At 42.4% G+C, this 25,484-nt stretch overlaps 2 protein-coding genes across 5 annotated transcripts in view; one reads left to right on the top strand and one right to left on the bottom strand.

Moving 5' to 3' along the window:
* The window catches only part of ajuba (ajuba LIM protein), an 8,201-nt gene extending 6,131 nt beyond the window's left edge, over positions 1 to 2,070 (top strand). The window contains exons 5-8 of the mRNA XM_023396723.2: positions 553 to 683; positions 999 to 1,050; positions 1,223 to 1,291; positions 1,467 to 2,070. Coding sequence (XP_023252491.1) covers positions 553 to 683; positions 999 to 1,050; positions 1,223 to 1,291; positions 1,467 to 1,598 — 384 coding nt within the window. The 3' untranslated portion in view covers positions 1,599 to 2,070. The remainder of the gene's footprint in view (positions 1 to 552; positions 684 to 998; positions 1,051 to 1,222; positions 1,292 to 1,466) is intronic.
* A 254-nt stretch (positions 2,071 to 2,324) lies between these two features.
* acin1b (apoptotic chromatin condensation inducer 1b) lies at positions 2,325 to 25,460 on the bottom strand. Of its 4 annotated transcripts, XM_087171254.1 has the most exons (18): positions 25,299 to 25,460; positions 23,338 to 23,403; positions 23,126 to 23,237; positions 22,557 to 22,630; positions 21,674 to 22,243; positions 20,846 to 21,583; positions 20,569 to 20,651; positions 15,265 to 15,385; positions 10,080 to 10,125; positions 9,159 to 9,304; positions 8,705 to 8,851; positions 8,310 to 8,481; positions 7,971 to 8,116; positions 6,674 to 6,781; positions 6,120 to 6,227; positions 4,935 to 5,322; positions 3,967 to 4,064; positions 2,325 to 3,851 (listed from the first exon to the last, which is right to left on the bottom strand). In XM_087171254.1, exons 1-18 carry the CDS (start codon positions 25,431 to 25,433, stop codon positions 3,531 to 3,533), a joined length of 3,579 nt encoding a protein of 1,192 aa, XP_087027380.1. In that variant the 5' UTR covers positions 25,434 to 25,460; the 3' UTR covers positions 2,325 to 3,530. The 4 variants fall into 4 exon arrangements, with proteins under 4 accessions (XP_087027380.1, XP_023252588.2, XP_023252589.2 ...); XM_023396820.2 differs by having other exon boundaries at positions 20,846 to 22,240; XM_023396821.2 differs by having other exon boundaries at positions 20,569 to 20,648; positions 20,846 to 22,243.
* Between the last annotated feature and the right edge of the window lie 24 nt (positions 25,461 to 25,484).

Here is a 25,484-nt window from a genome sequence, read left to right on the forward strand (position 1 = left end):
CCCACCCCACTATGCACTCTCCCAGAGCATAGAGAAATTCAGTGACGTCTTTTTATTGGCTCCTTTTCGGGTTCCCACGGCAGATTTCAGAGGAATGTTTGCCTTGGGCTTCCGATAAATAAAGAAATCAGGCTCTGTAGTGATTATCCTAAAACTTTTTACCATATTTGAACCACATAATACCCATAATATAAATAGAAGGCTACCAGTGTGCCTGCGAATCGTGAGGCATTATTTTCTGCACAATTTGAATGACTTAATGCTCAGGAGCTGGTAATGTTTGCTACAGAAGTTAAGTTGTAAAATAATAATGAAAATAATAGTTTGTTTTTATATCTCGTAATGTCTACTTCCCTGTCTCTGCTGGATTACCAACTCAAATTAAAGGATGTGTGATGATATTTATGCATATACAGATATACACACCAACACATATATATATATATATATATATATATATACAGTCTAGGCCAGTTATCTGTGGAAATATAAGAAAATAAGACTTAATGTTTTGCTTGCTTAAATGCTTAAATGACTGGCTTTCATTCTCAGATCCTGCAGGCTCTCGGGAACTCGTACCATCCCGGCTGTTTCCGCTGTGTGGTGTGCTCCAAGGCTCTGGACGGGGTGCCTTTCACCGTGGACCAGCACAGCAACATCTACTGCGTCGCAGACTACAACAAGTGAGACAGACGACATGTTTAAATGCCGTCTTTGGCAACTCGAGCTTTGTTTACAATAAACCCGAAACCTAAAGAAGCGGAGCATTTTCCTCTGCAGTGAACTACTAAAGCTACTAATTAAGCATCGGGTCTTAAGGTCCAGATGAAACCACAACTATGAGCGGCTCTCACATGTGACAGAGATGTTATGAAATTTATTTTTACATGTGTAACATTTGAAGAATGTCTCTTACTCATCCCACTTCCCTCTGAGACATTACTCAACTGTGAGTGCTCCCAGTTTTTACAATAAATAAACGTTTTCTTGTCCTGCAGGACTTTTGCCCCCAAGTGCGCTGCCTGTTTACAACCCATCTTACCTACTGAGGTGAGTACGAGTATGTTTCTTTATACGCATGCTGGCTGGATGTTAATTCTTCTTAATTGTAACACTGTCTAATATTATGTGTGAGTGTAACACTGAAACTGAAAGTGCTCCAATAAGAATCAAAAGAAAACTGAAAAGCTGATGTGTCCGTTTTCCTCCCGTGTTGTTTCAGGGCAGCGAAGAGATCCTCAGGGTCGTGTCTATGAACAAGGACTATCACTTTGAGTGCTACCACTGCGAGGTGAGCGACCTTCAGCTAATAACCTCCACTTTATGTTGTCCTATTCCCTTTAAAATATCTTAAAATCACAGCTACGGACTGCTCTGATGTGGCTTTTGCTTCGAGGTGACTCAACGTCCTGTGTGTGCATTCCTGTCCTTATCTGCGCCTTTTTTTTTTTTTTTCCCCCCTGCAGGAGTGTGGCAAGCAGCTCTCCGATAAGCCCGGCTCGCAGTGCTTCCCCCTGGACTCTCATCTCCTCTGCCACTCCTGTCACATGAGCAGAGTGTGCGCCACACACAACATTCCCCCTCACAACACACACTGATGTGCAGTTATGCAGCTATGGATGTGTGGAGGAAAAAAAAAAAAAAGAAGCTGGTCGTAACATTTTGTCATTCTCTCGTGCTTGTTGCTCAGTCATACGTTGTTTTCTACCAAGATGAAACTGCTGATATTAAGACATTTCCACTGATTCACTGTCTTTGACTTGGATCAGTCCCTTTTGTCACGTGTACTGCCTGCTGTACTTCCTGTACTATTACTGTACCATAGTTATAAGGGAACGGGAGAGAAACTACTGCTTATTTTTTTTTTTTTACCCCAATGTGGCTACTGTTTGCTGTAGAAGAACAAGGGATTTTGCTAAACTGTTTTGTACATATATTATCGCTAGCAAACATTTTGCACTTAAATTTGACTTTACTGTAAGAGATTTGTTACGTGAATCTGTACGATTTGGGGAAAAACATTACTGCAATTTCTGTATGTTGTAATAAATATTTTCATTTTTGTGCTCAGACATTGGCCTGCTTGTACATGCACCTTACAAATTTGTAATGTTAAATACAGCAGAATTTACAGCCTTAAAGTTTTTCCTTTGCACTGAACGTCCATGGTTCAAATATTCTGCCAATATATTCATGATTAAAGAGAGGAAGGTCAAAAACACTCCAAAACATCAGATCAGTGGCTTGCAGCCAGGTCATGATGCTTCTTTGAGAGAAATGACCTGAAGCAAAAAAAAAAAACAAAAACATCCAAGCAGACAAGCTGATAACCAATTTTAAATTTATTCAGTTTTTAAATTCTCGGTACATTCAGCACTTGCAGGAGGAGAAAAAGCAACAGAATCAAACTGTTTCGAACTAAAAACATAAAATTAAAAATATTAAAATTGTAACCATTACTCTATTTGAAGATAAACCTTTTTGCCTCCTCTTAAATATATATGATTGAAAGGTCATAGGAGGGATTACCAACTGGAGACTTCAGTGCAGGGAAGGTCAGCTTCCTGTAATTGTTACAGAATAAATCTCCGCTTCACTAGAATTTCATGCCCCTTGTAAATAATCCACCTAAGACAAACTTGGGCATTTACATGTCTCTCGCATCACCACAACATTTAATACCACTTCTCTTCCTATCGCGCTTTTCTAGGTTACAGTGTTGAGACTTCAGTACCAGTTGTACCTTTGTGGGAGGTGAAGGTTAACGCTCACACAAACATCACCTGCTGTAACACAGAACAAGCCTCCAAGGCAGAAAAAATAAACATGATCCATAAAACTTCAACAAAAAATAACATGACGGCTTGTGAACCTAGTCGAATATATATATATAAAAAAAAAATCTTAGTGCTGAAGAGTGGAGCACTAAAACTGATCCTAGAAAATATTTGAAGGTCAGGGATCTATTTTGGACTGGTTTTATTACAGGGCTCTGAGGAGGAAGGAACTGTGCACCCACAGAACTAAAATAAAGAGGCAGGCTCCCAAACCTCAGTGGGACAAAATGCTGAGGCGAGCCAAAAAACCACCGCCCTCCCTGCTTCTTTTCTTCAACGGAGGATAATTAACAACACTACACAGAGACAAGGAGGAAAGCTGCTCATAACTACGGGTAGGGGGGCTGAATTTTGCTTCTGGAAGACGGAAAGAGAAAAGAAGACTGGGGAGTGAAGCTGGCTGAACCATTATTTTACTATAAACCAAACATGTAATCAACATTTTCTGTGTGAATTGACATTAAGGAGGTGGGGAAATGGCAGAAGTGTGTGGAAGACAACGCTGGCGTCAGAGTGGACGAATTAAAGCACGGTGGGGCAGGTAGTGAGGAGCAGACACAAGTCCTGAATTTCAGGCAAGAGAAATGCTTCACCGAGTGGAAACTCCCCCCTCCCAAGACTTCCTGTCTGCCGGTTCCTTTGCTACACTGCTTCCCTACTCTCTTTTCAGCTTTCCCTGCAGCTGCCCACCCCTCAGCGGCGTCTGTCCCTGGGGTTGCTACGGCTACGAGACCTCCGTCCACTGCCAGCGCCTGCCGAGGGTCGTCTGGGCCGGTGACCGCTGTCCCTCTTCTTGTCCCCCTCTCTGTCTCGGCCGCGGTCCCTCTCTCTGTCTCCTTCAGCTCCTCGCCCGGCGGCTCCAGCGCTCACAGCTACGCCGCCGTCCTTCTCCCGGCCCTTGAGCCTCTCCTTCTTCTCCTCTTCCCGCTTCTTGTCCTCCTCCTCTTGCTGTTCCTTGCGCCTTCGCTCACGCTCCTTCTGTCGCTCTGTGCGGTCCAGAAGCCTCTGCACCGCCTGGCGGACACAAAGTGTGGTCAAGTTACATGGTACACGTGAAATCTCAACCGAGACCCAGACTCTCGAACCACTCATCGTGTCAGACTGAAAGGTGTCAGTGTGTAGGACCAACCTGCTCCTCAGTGAGGGGAAGCCAGTATATACATGGAGCCGCTTTGGTCTTGAGGAACAAGTCGTCTAGGAGTTTGGCCGGAGGCTCATCTCCCTTCTCTGTTAGTGAGAAAACAAATGGGTGAATTTTCTTTTCATCATTACAGAATAACAACATGTGATGGAGACGACAGGTTTCTTGCCATTCCCCGTATTTGTCAGGCCCCTATATCCTGTCAGTGGCTGTCATATCACTATTGGCTAGCTACAGTCTGTGCAGCACCAGAAAAAATAATCTGCAACTACTTGATAATCAATTAACTTTGGTACGTTTTAGTAATTCTGTCATATCCTATTATACAATTTTGGACTGTTGGGCAAATTAACGGAGCGATCTGAACACGTCGCCTGGGGATTAGGGAAATTTTAACAGGTGTTTTCACCTTTTCAGACATTTTACAGATGAAATGATTAATTGAGAAAATAATTGTGTAATGGTTCCATATTTAATCAAGATATTACTTAACACCTCATGTTAGCCTTTTACTAATTACGAGTGTGTTCATTAAGTGTTTCTGTATGATGCGTATCGATTGTACAATTGGTAAATGTTGCAATACAGTGCACAACTGCACTGTATGTAATATAATTATTTTCTTTGTGCAGGCTGGGCAGCGAGTGTAGATTAATCTCTTTTCTTTTGTTTTTAGGTTCAGTTTTCCTCTCCTCCTGCTTCTCGATGCGTTCTACAATAAATGTAATACATCAAAGTGTCGGTTGTAACGCTGACTATTTTTCAGCTCCCGAAAATTATGTAATAGATCATTTAGTAGAAGCTGAAAACACAATCTCTTTATAGGGATTAATGAAGTTTTTTAAATTATTAATATGCACTTTGGATGAGGGACTATCCCACTATCAAGCTTTATTCTAGTCTTTCTTCTCTGTTTTCATTCTTTCCCACTCTCGTATTTCTCCTTGTTCTCTTACCCTTCTTATCCGTCTTTCTCTCCTTGCTCTTTCCCCTCTCCCTCCTCCTCCGCTCTCTCTCTCTGGATCGGGATCGTCGTCCGTCCTCTCCTGGTCTTGCAAACTCCCGGACCTTATCCCGGTCCCATTCCCGTTCGCCGCGGGCACGCTCCCGGCGCTCCATCTCTCTCTCCCGCTCTGCCCACAGGTCACGCACTCCTCCCACGCCTCGGTCCCTTTCCCGGTCTCGGTCGCGCTCCCTGTCTCTGTCCCTGTCCCTCTCGCGGTCTCTTTCTCTGTCCCTGTCTCGCTCGGGCATCAAAGGGGGCAGACGGGTCTGAGGACCAACTGGTTGGACAACATGGTCCTCCTCCTTTTCTGGCTTCTGGATACCTTTATGAAAGTCCAGCTGCGGGAAAAAAATAGAAATATAAAGACAAAAGCCAGGGATGTGAAGTTTGATTGTGTGGAGAACATTAAATGTACAAATCTAAAAACAGATGTAGCAAACATCTGATGATCATTTAGGTTTGATGACTCATCAGAAATGTCAATCTGTACTTTCAAAATTTAAGTGATTATAAGCTGATAACAAAGAAATCACACACAGTCAAATCTGACAGTTGTGTGTAGAAAAACCAAATTGAAATTTGAAGTATGACGCAGAGATAACGGACAGTCCTGAAATACTTTCCCAGTTTAAACAGAAAGCAAATCTGGAGGATGACTTGACACTGCCTACAGTTTGAAAAAACTCCTCTCGTGGTGTAGTGTGTGGATGCTCATCTAAAACGGCTCCAAAAATAAACCTGTTAATATTTTATTTCTCATACCTTTTACTTTGGACAGCAATAGTCGCCTACTGTTTGACCCACTGCACGCTTTATGTTTTTTACAACACTAAAATCTGATGTTCTTTTAAGTATATTATGTTATTTCAGTATGTTACCAGTGTTGTAAAATTATTTTGTTCTTCCAGTAATTTTTTTTCCCCAGAGAATATGATTATAGAATAAGTCCTTCTCCCTTTTTTTCCCTCGTCAAAAGTGGCAGAGAAAATGATTAATTTCATACTGTAAAATAATGAAATTCATCTGAAGGCTGACATATACTCCCCACCATCTACAGTAATGCAATTCATAGTCCGTTAGGTGTGTGTTGACATCTATACAATTAGTCTATTTTGGCATTTACGCCGTTCATTACCTCATCCTGCTCACAGAAGTCCACACTGAGGACCTTGGGATTGCTCAGAGGCCATTTGACCCCATGGATGGCAGCTCTGGTGGCGACAGCTTCCTCTGTGGTAGCGTACTACGATGACAGGAGGAGAGGAAAAAGGCTATCAGACTCAAAAATCCTTTTAAAGGGTAATCACATCTTAACAAACAGTGCAAAGAACAGACTGTTGCAGGAACAGATGGAGGCGAACACAGAGGTGATAGTGAGGTGTGACAAATAATCACACAAACGTTTCTATTAATGTCTGAACTCAATCGTCTTCCTGCAAAAACAGATAGTACGTATTACAGTATATATTTCCAAAAGCTATAACAGAAGTAAGCTAGGTGGTGTTCCACCTCTCACACTACTCCCCCACACCTGCTCCAAAACCCCCACAACACCAAACACCAATCATTAAAAACAGTTCAGCACTTGATAAAAGAACATCCTTCAAAATAAAGGCCAGCTTTGGCAGCTGAATCGTGCATGCACAAATGCCCAATACAACTTGAAATGGTTCATTTACTGGTACTCACTGTGACAAAGCAGTGAGACTTGATCTTGTCGATCCAGAACCCGTCTTCCACCACGGTACCTGTCCGGTTCAGCAGCTCTTTCAGCTGGCCCAGAGTGAAGGGTCGTACCTTTGAGATAAGAAAAGACAACCACTCAGTTGTTACAGTCAGAGCTGGGGGCTTTTCAATATGTTACAAGATTTCCAACTCAGATCTGAACATGTCCTGATGAGGATGAGAGACCTGCAACTTTAATTTAAATGAAGCAGCGAAATACCTACGACGAGACAGAGAAATACTGAACCTATGGATGAAGCTCTACAGATGATAATGTCAGTCTGTTCAACATGTTGGTCCAGGGTGACATGTCTTGACAACTATTGAATGGATTGCCATGAAATCTGGTACAGAGATTCACAGTCCGCACCACCAACAGGTCCTTATTTGATGACTTTGATGCTATACCTTTTATATAGTTTAATGCTACAGTAAATCAAACAGAGACATGTCCCTGAACTCATCACAGTTCAGAGGATAAGCCCTTTTAATTTGAGTAACACCATGGTGCTTTCTCTGGTGCCACCCTCAGGCCACACGTCACATGTTTTCACTACTGGTGAAGATAAAATACGTTTTTCTACATTTTACATACATCCAAACTGGCAATGCTTTTTAGTTTCTGTTAAATACAATGGCGATGGGCGTTACAGCCTCACGCCATATCTTGAATTTGGTGGTTTTGTTTGTTTGGATCCTGTTTTTTTAGACATAACTGAGGCTGGGTGGCATTCGAGACCTGGTACTCTTTGATCCATGTGTGACTTGAAGTCTTGCTTCTATGGCACAAGTAAAAAAAAAAAAAAAAAAAAAAGAGTCCATAAATGCTAGTCATTAAATGTGTAATGTCTTGTCTTGTCATAGTCTGTTTAGTCACGTACTGCACCCGCAACTTAAGGTGATGCTTGACTACAGCCATAATACCTGGGTAAGTGTTCCTGACTCTAATTATGGGTATGATGGTGATGTGGTTTCCACTGGCATCAACATAATATGCCTCATTCACGAAAAATGTGTATGGTGTATATGGAAATGCAGGATTTTTCTGTACAACCACTTCCCTCCACATAATTTTAGCTCCTGAGGAAATTTCAAGACTCCAATTCGGCCAAAAAACAAGAACAGAACAGGATCTTTTTTTGTGAACTAATGCTGACTTGCCAAAATGAAACACAAGTTTCACAGATTTGGAAAAAGAAAAACAAATTTCACTTGGCTTTCTTTGGGCCTTGTACTGTAATGTACTGAGGTACAAACCCACCAGGTTGGTCACATGGATGATATTGGAGACTTTGCCACGAGGTGGCGAGGCCTGCCTAGTTGTGCGGACGGGGTCGTCGATGGTGACGGACACACCAGACTTCTGTTGACTGATGGAGCGACGCACCAGACTGTCGCTCGGGGTAACTGAGGGAAAGATGAGGAAGAGGGGAGAAGAGTGAGTGGGGCAGGTAGAAAAACAGGAATGTGTGTAATCAAGAACAGAGCGAAAGATGAGGCAGTGCCTGAGGGATGATGGAAGACAGAAGCAGCACAGAGATTTGTACCCAACAATTTACAGCAATTAAAATCCCACAAACTTTTCAGCGAGGCAGTTTACCTTTCTTTGCATCTCCATCAAGCTTGACAGGTGTCTGTGTGTCCGAGGCTTCCTCAGAAAGACTGTTCTTCCTTTTGTCTCTGGAAGTCCTGCGCTGTTTTTCTCTCTCCGTTTGCTCCACCTCCTCCTCTTCATTTGCCTGGCCATTTTCCTGACTGTCACCTGGGACGACCTGGGGAGGAATGACAGGTAATGTAAAAGTTCAAAACACACTGACAAAGAAAAGCAGCTTGTTCAGCTGTTCTTCAAATTAGGCTTAAGTCAATATGAATATGTGATGTTATATGTCCAAAAAGAAACCTCAGCTTCTGTTAGTGTTGATTGTTGAATGTTCTTGTTGTCTTCACTAGAATTAAAAGGTGTTCAACTGACAGCACTGATATGTCTTTCCTTACCTGTGTGACGGTGCGTCGGATCTTGAGTCCTTTGTCCTGGTCACCGCGGCTGGTGTCCAGGTTCTCCTCGTCCCCAGACAGTTGCAGCTCCTCTGGGTGAAGCTCTACCACTGCCTCCTGGTTTACTTTGATGTCTGGGATCAAAGACTGAAGGACACAGACACAGATAAGAGTAGATTGGAGGAAAAGAAACGACAGGGAAGCGGAACACATGTTGTCGTTGAGTCTCAAGATCAATACAAACGTGGGTGGAAATTATAAGGAGTTAATGGTAAGAAAGAATTTCCACCCTGTAAAACTGTTTTTTTTTGAAAGACTGAGTCCTTGTCCTTTTACAAAGGTTGATCAGCTATTTGATATTGACCTACAGCACAAAATACCAGCTCCATTAAAAAAATACAGATAAAATATATTAAGAAATCTTTTCCCCAGATTGATCGTGCTGTGTCAGTACCTTCAGTGAGTCGGTAGTGATGCTGATCGATGGTTTCTTAGCAGTAACTGCTGTGCTGGAGCCCCACCGCCTCTTCCTCCCTGCTGCAGTTCCCGTTTCAGGCTCTCCTGCTCCTCCATCTGTGGTGGCTGGAGAAGTTTTACTACCTGCAGGAGTCAAACAAAAATGTAGTTTATCGTTGAGAAGAGACAAAATATACTCCGAAACTGCCAGCTCATGGTCTACAAGCAGAAATATAAATTTAAATACTTTAATGCTTGAGCTAGTTTTCAATGGAATGGAGACATCAAATCATTTCAGCAACTATTTTCCAGTAGTTATTCATTTAAAGCAATATTTAATATTTAAGTTATTACATGTTTGTTGTGGTTTTCATTGATAGCTATTCTAATCTTATTGTTCTGTGCACAATACTTTGTGTGGAATACCATGCAGTAGATAAATATTGTACTTGTATAAAGGCCAACTGGACCTAGGCCACAATCATGTAGTTTTGTTTTATCATCCATGAAAAAGTGTGTATTCATCTCTGTATCTACCACCATCAGACGAGCGTACTGTCCTACTGCAATGAGTCCAATTAATTAGCAGGTGTGTAAAAAATCTTGCTGAAAAACTCTTTGGATCCTACCTGCAATGTGATCACGTTTAAAATTGGGACTTTTCTTCCATTTCTTTTAAATTTAAGGCAAACTTTTGGTTTGACATCTTACAAAAATGAATACTTATAATCTCTTAAAATCAAATTATCCTATAATAAATAACAAAAATAAAGCGACTTCAAAAAATATCTTCTGCACAATGGGTTAAGATACTATTGGCATGTTATTTTCTTTTTTCATTCTTGTTTCTTTCCTCATGTAGTCCTCATGTAGGATGAACGATCCAGGAGTCGGGAAAACATTTAACGGGTATACTCACTGGTCAAGGATATCTTGCGAGCAGCAAAAGCCTTAGGAGTGGTGCTCTGGAAGGAGAGAGAGACAGAGAGAGAACATACAGAAACCCCAGGGGTGTGGGGCTAGATGAGAACCAAGAGTCAAGACCCAAACAGGCATCTACAGAGAGGAGGTGAAACAGGACAGTGGAGGAGGGGGCGGGGAGGGGGGTTAAGTAATAGAAGCCTGGAGGCTCCAATTGTACTACATTAAGAAGAGGGTTCTTTAGTTGATACAGAGAGACTCCAGACACATTTCCGCCTTCCACCTCTGCTCAAAGACACTGAGATAAATCGTTCTGCTTCTCTCCTTGTGTTCGAACGTGTGTGCGTGTGAGAGTGTGTGAGGTAGACTCTAGAGGACAAAAGTGAGTACATGATGTGCGCATTAGGACATGAGTAGGCCTGCGTGAAACTCAAACTGGATCATATCTTAATATGGTGTGATATTACAAGATGGTATCCGTCAGAGTGCTCTGAGAATAGAAGGAGGGAAAAGAGGACTAGCAAAGTGTCAGTCAGCGTGTTTGAGCTGATCCTGACACTTCACAAAACTGACTGGATTTATTTTCTCTAGAGGAGGTGGTGGTGATTTCAATATTACCAGGCTGCTTAGTGATTTCAAGCCTGTCTGGAGAGCTAAATCTTTTTTTACCACCAAACCCACCAATTATCACAGCCCTAATTATTTCATGCTTTTGTGTAACTTTCCTTCTGTAATTTAAATCCAATCCAGAGTTGTATTGTAAAACGTTTTTTAAATTACGCTTTTAAAAGAACAGCCTTGTCCACATTCAGACAGAAACATCTACATTAGTGCTATAAACTAAAGAATTACTGCTAAATAATACAACATTAAGAATCATATTAAGACGGCAGTGATGGATGTTGTTGTCTATTCTATTCATTTCCCTAACCCTGCTTCAATGTCGTCCAGAACGACTTTTATTAACAGGGAGGACAGGAACTATTTCATTAGCCAACTCCCCATGTATATCTATTCCAGCAAAATGGAGCTTTCTGCATGCAAATTGTGTGATGGTAGTGTGCTCACACTCTCATGGTGTTCATTTAACATCAAAGTTATGACATGTAGTTGAATCCAGCATGCTGATGAGTTCTGTGACGCAGAGGTGGAGAACTGAGTGCTGAAGACTCACAGATCAGTCACAAGACTATCGATACTGCAGTTGAAATTTACCTTGAAGGATTTACTATTTACTGTATTTAACAGACAACTGTGGATGCACAGTGTGGTCAAATGCATGATGAGCATTCTCAGCCTGGTGTCAAAGTACCAAATTAAAACTGCAGTACACATGACTGTTCAAAACTTTGTACTAAATTACAAAGAGGAAAATAATTCACCCCTCTTATTTACAAAAAAGATCAGGAAGAAAGAAAATGCTTCCTTTTTTTTTTTAAACAGGTAATCATTTAAATGTTTATACATTTTAAATAGAGGAATAATGACAAGTCATTTCCTGGTACCATTTGACACCTGATTCCTTACTGGCTCGACTATGGCCCAACCGCACGACAGTGTGTACTGTATCTAGGCAACAAGGATCCAATCAGAGAAGGCAGAGGAGTGAGGGCAGGGCTCGATTTGAATGTGCAGATTAGCCACCATGCAGGAACTTATCACTGGATTGGACTTTTTTCTTGAATGGGGCTTGGGAGAACTTTTCTCGATTGACTGCTGATCACAGAGTCACGTTTCAGTCTTTAGGGAAGCCAGGAGTTTCAAACTGTCTTGTGATGGATTCTGACAAGGGTCAGGGTGAGGTATACTTTGTTAGAGTCCATGATCTGTGAGGTACATCTGACGAGTAAAAGCATCCAGTGGCTTGAATTTATTGTCTTTAATTGTGAAAGATGTCCATGGTCTCAAATATACAGTCCGGAAAGTCTTTTATGACATTTGGGTGCATCTGAAATGTCAAAATGATAAAAAACAGGTTGTTCTGTGAAATGTTCATTTGTTGTCCAAGATATTTGTGTTCCTGTTTTTATAAGTTCATGGGGTTTTCCATAACCAGAAAGTTTGCTAAGCGATTCTTGAGTTTGTTTTGCAGGTTGGCAGCACAGGAGGAAGGTCTGTCTTAAGTCTCTTTATGGGAATAAAGGTGTAAAAACAATCCACGAGCATCTGGCTTTGTTAAAAATACAATCCAGGGATGTAGTCAAAAGGAGAGGGCTTATGGCATCGCTGGCATGAATGCCTCTGCACTCACATGAAGTCAGTTGAGATGCAAAGGCCAGGTTGTGGGTGTAGTGAAGAGTTGGATTTATAAATAAATAAATAACAGCAGCAACTGCAGTTATCCATCTGCCAGGTCCACAGCAGCAGCAGCAGCGGCAGCATATCTTGATCTCCTGGTGAAAAATCCACTGAGTCACACTTGATTTCACTGACAGTGTGGCTGCAGAGGAAGGAGAGGCGATGATTTGTTGACATATCCAGCTCTCTTGGCCCAGGTGTGGATAATCAATGTCAGTGTATACCCACAAACAGCCACGGTGCATAATGTATGCCACATTACTTGTGTTGTGGCAGTATGTCCTTTGAAAGTCTCTGCTACAGTGGAGCTGGTGCAGGGTCCAGGGGAGCAGTTCTCTTGCGATGATCACATTGAGCATGTGTGACGGAAATTACATGCACAGTCAAAGAGTTGAGGATTTTACTTGCACAGGTGAACAATAAAAATCCCTTTTAGGCTGGTGAGCTTGTCATGGCAGAGAATAACTGTTAGGCTTACAAGCCTAACCAATACTGGAGTTCCAGATGTTTGAAAGTAAAGTTCCACAATGTCAAATCACATCCAGACTTTCCATTAAAATGTCCCACAAACATCTTTTCCGAGCAGATTATTTCAGTTGCTCCACTGGAGTGTGTTTTAAAGTTTAAAACTCAAAATAGTGATGATATAAAAGCTCTAATCGCTGTATGGGTTATTAGAGCAAGTCTCAGTCCAAAGTCATTACTCCACCCCACAAGCAGAGGGCAGCATGGGATTGGAGGTAGAGGTAGAAACTGAAACTGGATTGATGAAGAGTTTTGTCTTTCCTCTGAGTTGCATCTGGCTTTTGGAGCACAGAGGCTTTGATGTTGGGGGACGACACTTGGAGACTGTGCGTATCCTCAAAATGGCAGATGGGGAAAGGCCGGGAGAGGGGGAGGCGATACAGAGCATTAAACACACTCCCCTTCCCTTACCCCATCAATCATCACCACCACACAAGTGCAGTACAGTCCAGTCCGGTTCAGATCAGCGAGCAGGCTTCCAACCCCTGAGGCTGGGTTGCCATGACAACTGTGTGCTGCTGCAGTTACCATGGCTGCCACTGCTGTCGGTGGTGGTCTGATGCAAGATCCAGTCCCTGCTGGCTCAGCGCATCACTGGAGGGCTACAGGGGAGGCCTTGCAGGCTCAGGTTTTACTCAGTGCCATGTAGTTGCAGACTCTGGGCCTAATTCAGGTACCAGCGACGCACTTGGGCATAGCGGGACAGGAGTTGTAGGAGGAGTAGGAGGAGGAGTGGAGGAGGTGTTGGTGGTGGTGGTGGTGGTAGTAGTAGTACGCAGCAGGTACCATTAGGGGCAATGGAAGAGGCATGGGCACCTTCATAACAAAGCAATCAATGGGGTTTTAAACAGCAATCACACCATAAATATATATAGTGAGAGTGAAGCGTTCATGATGGGATACAAAGGCAAAAGATGTAAAGTAAGGGGACAAAGTGGGGAAGAGAGACAGTGATTAAAAGAGAGAGAGAGGCAGTGTGAAGGGAGGAAGCAAGAGAGCAGGGAGAATGAAAACAGGGTGAAAGAAACAGCAGAAACAAGCCCTGATGCATCTCTACACACACTGTCAGGGTCCATTACTCACACAAACCCAAGAGGGAAACGAAAACCACAAATACACACACAGAGAGTAAAAAAAAAGGCACATGCTGATAATAACTTCCATAGCATAGAAGCTCACCAGTAAATGTAATTTAGGCACTCTAGATAAGAACATGCAATGTAATGTATCTTATGCTGATCTTCGTCTGGTTTCAACAGCAGTAGCTTGTGAAGGCTTTATCTGACAAAGCCTCAGACTGCGCATAATTCATACCGTGGCATAATTTGGTTGTAATTGTGAAAATGTCTATCATTTTTTTCGTTTAAAGAAGGGAAACTACATGTGATAAAATACTCTGGTCTTATGCAATGACGCTGAGGTCCCTGACAGACCATGCACAAGAATTTTTGTGCTGATGAAAGCAGACTGAGCAACTGCTTTTGGAAGACTTTGGCTTTAGTACAGTGCAAAGATGATTGTCACAAGAACAAAAGGCAGAGGCAAGAAGATAAAGCGAAACTGGACCAAAAGTGGGACACCACCCAGTTAAAGAGCTCCCTCTCATCAACTACCTCTGCCATCGGTTCAGTGCTCTCAATTGTTTGAACTGCCGTCAGAAAGAGCTGATTAGTGCCAATATTGCCGAATGCACCATAAAAACTAAGGGCTATAGTCGACCACAGACGATAAACAGCGATCGATAATTGACTTAGTGTCAGGGCCCTGAGGTTTAATGTTTTCACTTTCTCTCACTGCCTCCCTAACACACATACAACAACAGTGATATGAGGACCATGCACTCTCTGTAGCATGGATGTCTAATTTAACAGAGTATTACCATCACTACTTGCATTCCAGCAGCATCGGCACTAAACACCCCTCTAAAAAGCCCAGCCAGACAATGGACGTGTGCGAGAGATCATCTATCTGAATGAGTTAGTTATAAAATATTAGTTGCATTAAACACGGATGAAAGGATTAGTTCATTCCTATTTACTTCAGGACCCAACTCCAACTCAACCTCCATTTGTTCACCTATTATCAATTGTACTAACATCTGATTGAGAATTCTGTTGAGCATTTAAGGAGTTAAACGGTGTAGAAACTGCACACAGAGTCCGAATCGAAAGGATGCTCTCCACAGGTGCCAAAGGCATCAATGATTTTGAGTAATGAATGTTAAAACATTGGAGTTGTGTTGGTTTTGAGTGACTACATACTTTCACTGCCAACTACACATGCTTATATGTGAATGAGAATGCTGGTTAGTGGGAAACATAGCAAAGACTCGGGCACCCCCACCCTCTCAGTGGCCTTACCTCCTCCAGACGGTTCTCGTTGTTCTCTGGCTCAGCCCCGGAGGCCGGCTGCTGGGCCATGGAGCTCTCCGAGTCCGGTTCCACCTCTGTCACGGCGGCTGCGCTGGGCTCAGACACCTCCCTGCACGAGTAAGAGACAGTTGGGGTGAGGGGTGACCTCACTACTCACATATTGAAGATAGAGCTGAAACATTTAACCAATTAGCTGACCAACCGCAAAGTAATATCGACTCATTTTGAAAGTAATTTTCGGACAGATAACACCACTATCTGACATTTTATAGATCAAACAATTAGTGTATTAATTAAGAAAACAATCAGCAGGTAAATAAGAATAGATAATAATCATTAGTTGCAGCTGTAATTGAAGACTGTGTTCAAACTCAACTCTTAGGACTGGGCAGTGTGAAGGTTAGTGTGAGAGGAGACAAAATGATGTGTAGGACAAGACAGAGGAAAACACTGGAAGAGTCAGAGGAAGGGTGCTGGAGGCCAATGATCTGGGTCACTCTTGCTATAAATAACTCACCAGCTAACTGACACCCAGGGTCACAAACACTCCTCAAACTAACTCATCGTCCACGAAACACTCACAGCTGACTCTGTGTGTGTAGTCTTAATCTGATCCTTGCTGGGTCATTACAATAAACGAAACAAAAACAATTCTAACTAACGAAATGAAACCGATTCTCTGTGGTTACTATTACTATGTCAGACCTCGCACAGTCAAACACTTCCTTACTTTTTATTTTATCGCTGTTATCTTAGACGGAGCAAAACCAAACAGATATCATCATTATATTTTTAGTTACCCCCTCAACTTCCTCTGCCAGCATTATCAAAAGCCTCCTCCGCTGCCTCCATGTGACGACACAGGCACTGAGACAGCACCCTGTAGGTGGGAGGATCACATCCTCTAGCATCCCTCTCTCCATCACAGTGCACATTCCCCTCTATTGTTTGATTCATTACACAGCTCTTTGCATGTCACAGTAAATGGAAGTAAATAATACATTTAAAAATACTTCTCATTGCTGAAAAGTATCAAACAAAGAAATGTTTAGTTGTCATCCAGTGCCAATACTAATCAATGCAGCGTGTTTTGTCTCTGGTTCCATTGTAATTTTTTCATCAGTTATTGCAGAAAAAAACAGCAATGCAGTCATTTTTAAAAAGCAACAAAGTCAACAGAACATGTGAGGACCTGTAAATAACCCAAACAATGCACAGACTGCAGTTAACAATTATGTTCATTACCAATTAATCTGCTAATAATGCAATTAAATTAATTTGCGATTAATTGTTCCGTTGCCCATTACAATTTCCTCAAGCCCAAGGTGATGTCTTCAAATGTCCTATTTTATCTGTCCAACAGTCCAAAACCCAGAATTAATCACTTCACTTAATTATAAGATAAAGAAAAGCAGCAAATGCAAATTCTTACATTTGAAAATCTGGAGCAAGTGATTAATCCATTATCAGAATCGTTGCAAATTAATTTTTTGCTGATTTACTTTTAGTTGCAGCTCTAGCACTAATCTCAAAGATGAATCTGGTAGGTGACTCTAGGAAGATTATTTCTGACTCAAATCACGATATCAAAGTCACTTCTTCAACCAAGTGATGCACTGCTGCTTTGGACTTACAAAAATAAGTCATTCCCTCTACTTCAGACTTTTCAGACTGATGTTCAGTGTAAAATGATCCCTAGCTGGCAAACTACTAGGCACATAGTCTCTGAGGACTAGCTCAGACAGCCAAAGCTCAGCTTTTCTCTTTCTCCATGATATGCAACACTGCCACTGGCAAAGTTTCTTTAGCACAAGGGCCTGTAGTGTGGGTTTCTGAACAACTGAAATCTACCCACAGTGTTAGGAGAGCCCATTCAACCTCCTTCTCTAGAGATTAGTCACTGGCAGAAGTGTATGAAAAGGGACAGCATTTTCCCCTCCTCCACACCACACCATTTCTCCTCATTTGCCCTAGGTGTGGATGTCAGTGTCTATGTGTGTGTGGTTCTTTGGCAAGGCCAGGGGCACACCTGCGAAGGCTATAAAGGGAGACAGATGTCAACTAGAAATACAACCCCTTGGGATCAGGAAAAGAGGAAAGGCCAGGCCAAGGTGATGTAATGATCACTGGCTTTCTCCTCTCAAATAACAGCCTTGAACCCCCTTCGTTTTACATTTCAAACAGCTTTGTATTCATATGACTAGGCTGGAATGAGGAAGCACATTGATGTGTAGCTTCAATCTGAGAAACAACATCACAATACGTAAAGAGTATCATAAAATAAATGCATTACTTCTCAAAAACCTGACAAACAGAAACCATGAGTGCAGTATGACCCCAGGGCACCAATTCTCATTCATTGCACCTCATTAGAATTACTCAAGTCGTGTCCTAATCAACAAACAGGACTCATAAACTGAACCAAAACATTGTCACCGGTCAAATGACACATGTAGTCAGCTCCCAGGGAAGGAGAGTGTGAGTACTGATGCCAGCTGGGAGAATTATATCACACCATAAGGGCCCATTCACACTGACTGTACAGCTAACAGATGTCTGCTTTAATGATCTCCCTTGACAACAGTGAGATCATTAACAGCTACAGCCACACAAATACAAAAATACAAAAATAGTCCTCTGTAGGCTAGACAACAAGATGCGGTACAGTACGGTCATGATTGAGCCTTAACGGACAACCAAAAACCATATTCTCATTTTGAAACTTTATCTTTATCGTTTTTTTATTTAACTTTATCTTTTGGCTGCCTGGCATGAGAGACATTGTTGAGGTCAAGAGGACAGACAGAGAAGGGAGGGAAGAAAAATCACTGTCCACATGCTTCTCCCCATCACACTATGAAATCTGAGCCCATTATTTATTCATCAATATGTTCCTTCATTGAAATGCTATTTTAGGCACGGATCAAAGAAAGGAGACCCCATCCCCCCTAAAAAAAAAAATCTTCCTAGCTCCTTCATCCAACAAAAGAGTCTGACGACGTCCCCACCCCCGGTCCTCCTCACATGTAACACGCTCATAACCAGGCCAATGTGAACTAATGACATGAAATATAACAGGCAGCGAGGAGCAGTTAGCTAACCAGTCGCGTAATATACAGTCAGGCTGACGATGGGAAACGACAGGCTGATACCGGCTAAGTTCATGTATTCCCGTTGCTTTCTGGATAAGTGGTGTAAAAGTACAACCAGCAACCTGAAGCCTTGGGTCGCACTCTGGCTCACTCTTACCCGTTTTTGTTGCCTTCGGACAGCATTATGGCCGGCCTTGAAAGGAAACCCCCGGGGATAAAAAAAATAAATAAAACGACCCTCTGTCGCTGCCGCTTATTCCGGACAGGCGTGGGCTGAAAAAGGGAACGCGAATTACAAAAAAACCCGGTCGCGGTGGTTTCCACTGCTGATTAGCCGAACACTGCGTCGGTATCAGGGATGCAATGCATGCATGACGGCCATGTTGGCTAGCGAGACTTGTGTCAAGTCTACCAGAGTGGGAAGAAAAACTACCTTCCGGTCAAAGATTTCCAAAATAAAAGCTCCGTGAAACGCTCAAACGTGGCGCACTCCAAAATATAACCGCAAAATAATCTGCGGCAAGCAACAAAGACAAATTACACGAATGGGACAACAGAGAAAGGAAACTAAGGAACATGGGAAAAGGCTCTTTAAATCTCTTGAGAGAAGCAGCAGGGGCTGCCGCAATACACACGTGACAAGAAATACAACCTGCTATAATTAGGAGCATGACAGAGAAAGCACTAGGGTGTGTTTACAACCGAGTCTGGCTTAAAACATCTTGGAGGCATGCTGTCAGCTCTATGGCCAATGTTTTTAATTGGAACAGACATTTTCTATGCCTGTCCATGCTGACAAATAATACACAAAAGGAAATTACTGAGCAATAGACAGAGGAACAAATATCTTAACTACAAAGTTTAAGAGAAATTCATATTAGTACAACCCAAGATAAGTGTCAGTATATTCGGCTTCAGACCAGGCACAGTGCTTTCTGTTAAATATTAAATATTACATAAATGTGATTAAACCATGATCTCCATAACCACATGACTAAACCGTGTCCTCTATTATCTTATATTATTTCATATGCCACAGCAAAAATATGGATGTTTTTACAGTTTTTAAGGTTTTGGGAATTGTTTACTATGTGCCTGATCTTGTTGCACTGTAATCTCTGCATTTAAAATACACATTGCTGTTGCTCTTTCCTCTGAGGGCCAAAGTTAATTTAGGGCAAGACCACATGGCTACAACATGTCATCATCAAGCACAATATCCCAAAACCTTGTTGAAAAACTCACCTGAATGTCATCAATAACACAGCAAGAATGTTCAATAGTGTTTTTGTGATTTCATCAGTGTTAATTTTGCTTCCCTGAGAAGGTTAATACTGAAATCTGATACATAATTACCCCTGCCACCAAAGTCAAAAGTAAGCTGAGATATTCAGAAAGGCAAATCATAAATACAGCCTTGTGTTCGTTTCTTATGACAAATTACTCAGCAGATTCAACACTTTTTATTAGTATTAAGACTCATAATGAAATTTTAATTTCATTTTCTCCTGCAAACCACAGATTTGTTGGTAAATTGTTTAAATTCAAATGGTTGACACTAATCAGGACAGGGCCTTTGCTGTCAAGACCCCAAACCCTTGGCACAACCTACCAGACGAGATCAGACTTGTAGAGTCAGTTCCCTGTTTTATCTCACTTAAGACACATTTTTATAAAAAGTAATTTATTGTGTAATGTCTTTTTAATTTTATTTGCATTTCAATTTGATTAGTTTTGATGTTTTGTATTTGACTCGTGTGAAGCATTTCTTATTTGTATTGAAAAGTGCTATACAAATAATGTTATATACAAATATAACATAATATTATTAGACAGTCACAGAAAATTGCTAAAGGAGTGGAGTTTAAGAAAGGATACACATCAGTGTCAAAAGGATACAGGCCTATAGAGGGAATAGAAACTTGGAAAAACACTAAATTAATTTGAAACATAGTGAATATCTTTGTTGCAAGATATTACACAAGGAGCCACCAGAGTGTATGCATCACATCACATTATTCAATAGCATACACAGTGCACACAGTTAAAGAAATGATAGAGAGAGCAAAAAGGTGGCACATACAGGATGCAAAGGCTAATTCCTGTGCTGGTGTAACTTTTCAACTCCACCCACAAATAATATGAAGACTTACTTACACTTGTTATTAAGGTTATCTGTATTGCAGTGATGGTTACTGACCTTTTTGAGAGGAATCGTTTCTCTGCCCCTTTACCCAGGTTAGTCTTTTTCTCTTCCTCTGCCTCTTGTCCTTGGTCTACCTTCTGTGGAATTATTCAAAGTAAAAACAATGAAAAGCAAATAGCAATACTCTCACAGAGATGTAGTTTTAGATGCATGTCAGTATCAGCCATGATGTGTGATGCTGCACGGCGTCGTGTTCACAAACACTATACCTTAAAAATATTTATCAAATCCTTGGTGAATGACTGACACCTACAACAGTTTGATCACTGACCTTCAGCTGCCTGGCAGGGCAAGGTTTGTCCCGAGAGGAGGAGGATGATTGTGATGAGCGTGAAGAGGAGTCTGATTTGGAGTCAGAATCTGATGAGGAACCTGAATCTTGTGCCTCAGTCACAACCACCTTGTCTTTGATGGCTGTCTGCTGCCTCTTGTCCTGCTCCTCCTTAAGCCGTTTCTCCTCTCTTCTCTTCTCGTCATCCTGACGTTTTCTCTCTTTTTCTTTTTCGTCTTCCTGACGTTTTCTCTCCTTTTCTTGCTCCTCTTTCTGACGCTGTTTCTCCTTCTCTTCCTGTCGTTTTCTCTCCTTTTCCTTCTCTTCTTCCAAGCGTTTCTTCTCTCTCTCCAGTTCTTGTGATTTTCGTCTTTCTCTTTCCTTCTCCTCCTTCAGCTGCCTCTCTTCCTCCATCTCTCTGTTCTCTTGTTGCCTCTTTCTCTCCAGTCTTTGCAGCGGAGATTCACTGGAAGACCCAGCAGTAGAGTGTGCTGCATCTCCTGACATTCCCGCAGATGACATGGGCTCCACTGCACGGAAAGCCCCCTCGGACTCCATCTTGTGTGCAAGCAGAGAAAGCGGTCCTCGCCTGCTCTTCACAGGGGGCTCAGGACTGCTGGAACGAGAGCTCGAGTCAGAGTCTTGCCCTTGCATGGTGGGAGGTTGGAACGACGCTCCCCTTGGACCGCGTGCAGGCTCAGGGCCATTTCCCTCCTGGTCGTCTGGGTCTGGTGGGCTCTGCTTGGGAGTATCAGGAAGGGGGAACAGGTCAGGGGGTGGAGAAGGAGGAGGCGTGGGATGGCGCAGCTGCATGGGGGTGTGGTGTACCTGTGGTGGTGGGATGTGCTGCGGCGGTTGAAGCTTGCGTTTGGATCGTCCACCTGCCGATGGGACACTGGGGGGCATCTGCTGCGGCTGGGGAGGGACTCTGTTGCCCCGGTGTGCTGTGCCAGGACCAGGCCCCCAATCCTCATCATCCTCACTCTCATCATCACCGTCATCTTCGTCACTATCCTTATGGACATTGCCTCCTGCTGATACCCCAGCAGATCTGCTAAGGTGGAGGACAGGATGAGCTGATCCCGGCTCACTCGGTGCGGTGCCCTCCTTCTCCTGGGCTCGGGGCACGGCAGGGGGCACACCCTGGCGGTCAGGCTTACCCAGGACACGCACTGACAGGGAGGCTACAGCGCGGGGAGGAGAGGGGGCTGGTGGCTCCTTATGTCCTATGGCTCGCTGCATCCTAGCTCCTGGAGCCTCAGGGGACTCCTGGCAGTGGAGGGTAGGACCGGGGCCCATGTCAGCACTGTATGCCATCATCCCATGACCCACCACTGAAGTTCCTCCTCTCTCCTCTGCCCTGGTCAGTGCGGGCTGAGAGGGTATAGCGCAATGCTGCTGTGCATAAATATTGACATGACATATGATATACATTTTGTGGCATTTACAAGCATAGACATTTTATTTCAAATTCCAGCTTTTTTAAGTTTCAACACCTAAGCATTTAAAAAAAAAAAAAAAAAAAGAATCTGTGTAATGTAAAATGCACCAGGTATAATCTGGCATGAGAAGCAGAACACTGAGAGACATGAGAAAACAAGATTTTTCACAACATTTCTCCATCACTGTGCAGCAGCTTAGTGTGTCCTCTTTGGTGGGATAAAACCTTAGTTTTTCTCATTTTATTATTCAGTGTGTGGACATTGCTGACCTTGTCAGGGACATAGGAAGAGCTGTCATTGTCCTCCGAGTGCTCTTCGTCCTCCTCTGGCACTGCTGGGCTTTCTGTCAGTGAGGAACACAAGGCAGGGGTTAAGGGTCAGCACCAAAGTAAGGATTAAAACTCATGACACACACCCACTGGATCCTAAACAAGTGCAACCTTTCAATCGATCAAAAAAGAGATCAATTTCTCCTGAGTCTCCTTCTACACCATCTCAGGTGTAGGTTGTTCTACAACCTAACATAATGAGAGCTGACTTTTTTTAAAGACATTATTATCTTAACCAATTATAAATAACTTTAGTAATTTTTACATTGATGTATGTCAATAGCAGCTGGATGATATGACTACATCTGTGTCCCATGGAGTTATATGTGCATGATGAGGGATTATTTTTTCATATTTCTTCTGTAATGTGTGATTCTTCCAAAACCTTTATTTAATAATCCAATATCGTAGCTAGTTGCAACCTGTTTATGAGCGTGTGCAGTCATACATACGTTGTTCATGTAGCAGAGTTAACTGTCTGATTTGTGATTGTGTGTGCCATGTTATACCATCAGCCTCTTCCTCTTGCTGGGCCTCTCTCTCAAGTCTCTGGCGAAGGAGCTCCTGCTGCTTGGCCAGGTACTGTTTTATGAAGCTGTTCTGGCACATCTCCTCCCCTATCTACAACAAAGAAAAGTCCAAAAAACAGCACATAGAAATGACATCACATATGTTGTCAAAGAATTAACAAACTAACTCATCTTTAAAAATCTCCTCCTACCTGAGAGTTGGGCTGCAGCCCACTGTGGGAGGAAGATGACTTCTGTAGGTTTTCCAGCATCAGAGCCTGCCAGGAATGAGTAAGGGGAATTATTTAAAATGTAAAACTATACTACATAACATTATACTAAAGATACAAAAACAAAACCAGATACTTTACTTTTACTTTACAGGCTATTTCAGCACCTCATTCCCATTTCAAAAACTGTTTTGGCTCATGAAGCAACTGGTTGGACTCAAACTGGGAACTTTGCGGTTCTGTTCAGCATCTTAATCCCAAAGATACACAGTTTTTGCATACATTTTGAGGTGGATGGAACATCCCTCCAACTAAATGAATACTAAATGTGCCTACAAAACCTGGCAAGACAATCGTAATTTTCTTGCATGCAAACCAGTGGTTTTTTTTTTTTGTAAAAACCCTCTCACATATTTACAACAGCATGAGCAAAAATTATTTTTATGGGATACTACTAAATAAATGCCTGTTTCATACATATACATTATGTAGATAATTTCCATGAACAGAAATTTGTTTTTCCTATGTAAATTATGAGATATCTTGGCTATTTAATCGACATTCAAAAGTATATTACTTACTAAAATTAGCATGAGCGTCGTGTGTAATTTACACACTATTGAAAGCTTGGCTCAGCTTCAACCTGGCCCAATACAGAGGTACAAGTGTTTTGAATGTAAATCACAATGAAACTGGTGTCCACAGAGAAATTATGCCAGTGGCTCTGCATTGTGATTGTGTGGTGAAATAATTGCAGTGACATATTTCATCAGCTTACATTTCATTATCTTTGAAATCAAATATGATATGCAAGTTGATATGCACGCACTGCTTGGCCCTGCTCGTGTAATCATATGCCATCTTTTTAAAAGTGCATTATTAGAAACCTCTCAAGGCCATGACTACCACTGAGGACACTGAGATCACATCCACTCTATCCTATCTGGGTTTGCGCGACCAAGGAAAGGTTTAAATTCACTGGCTTTAAACTAACGTTTGAGGGTGTCATGGCAACCTAGCAATTAAGATGTCAAATCCAGCCCTCAACCTTTGTTGCATGCTAGTCTCCTCACTCTCTCCTCACTATCCCCATGTTTAGCCTACTGTTTTCACAATCCATTACCATTGGCTTCTTTTAGGCGAATACATAAATAAAGGATTCATTATTTCCATCCTTTATTTCTGGTAGTGTGGAGAGGCCTTTAAAACAGCACTTTTTCAAATTTGGGAAATAAAATTTCCAGAAATTATATGAGAATAGTTAACTGAGTAAACATATCGTTTATAAAATTAAAAATAATAATGTTCAGACTTTATTTCTGGTGTCTGATAACATTTTTCTGTTGCAGAGGGCACGTAAGACTCATGACCTCAGTATTACTAAAATCCTCGCTACGGCCCTGAAACCTGTGGTTGCTCATGGGCTGAAGGTCTTGTGCAAAACAACAACAGTGTTGATGAAAAAAAATAAGTCAAAACAAAATTGCATAAATTACTCGTCGGGGAAGCTCGGAAAATTGTGTGTTTACATCGCGAGGCGCGCCCCCGTAACTTCAACACACACACACACAGACACACACACAAAGCGCGGGCACGATCATGTACTGTACACTATGTGCGGCTGCTCGCTTGCTTACACTCAGCTTAGGCCTCGACTTGACAGGTGCACAGTTCAACTGTGTGCAACACGATGCACTACGAGTAGTTACCAGTTAAGTAGGAAGTCGGTTGGTAGGCAGTTTCTTTGTACTGTCAGTTACAAATAACCGAAAACCAAAAGTGTTGTTTATGTGTAAAAACGCGTGCAAGGCGATTTATGTATTCCCGCTTCCGAGCCCACACACCGTTACGGCCTCTAATGTTAACCCCCCCCTCCGTCTCTCTGCTACTACTGAACTTAGCCAGACTCGACACAGGCGTCCAGAACATGCGAGAAAACTTACCCCTTTCAGTCGCTTGATGAGTGTGTTTTTCTGGCCGCTTTTTGGAAGGTTTCTCTGCTCCAGAGCGGCTTTCAAATCCGCAACTCGGAGCGATTGTAGAGGTTTCCCATCAAGCGTAATATCTTCGTCCGCCATTTTGCTCCCTCCGCTTGTCTAAACTCCAACAAGCGTCGCTACGGCTGCTTC

The sequence above is a fragment of the Seriola lalandi genome, unplaced genomic scaffold (genome assembly GCF_002814215.2).
Source record: "Seriola lalandi dorsalis isolate HSWRI2012SDOR001 ecotype SW California unplaced genomic scaffold, Sedor1 jcf7180002054983, whole genome shotgun sequence".
Classification (NCBI taxonomy): domain Eukaryota; kingdom Metazoa; phylum Chordata; class Actinopteri; order Carangiformes; family Carangidae; genus Seriola; species Seriola lalandi.

Bases quoted from the DNA above. Each gene is read 5' to 3' on its own strand.
- acin1b (XM_087171253.1), bottom strand. From the start codon at position 25,433: ATGGCGGACGAAGATATTACGCTTGATGGGAAACCTCTACAATCGCTC. The intron at 22,244-22,556 runs GTCAGCAATGTC...ATTTATGCACAG, and splicing joins CTTCCTATGTCCCTGACAAG to CAGCATTGCGCTATACCCTC. The intron at 4,065-4,934 runs GTAAGAGAACAA...TCTCACTAACAG, and splicing joins GAGAAAGACGGATAAGAAGG to AGAAGGGAGATGAGCCTCCG.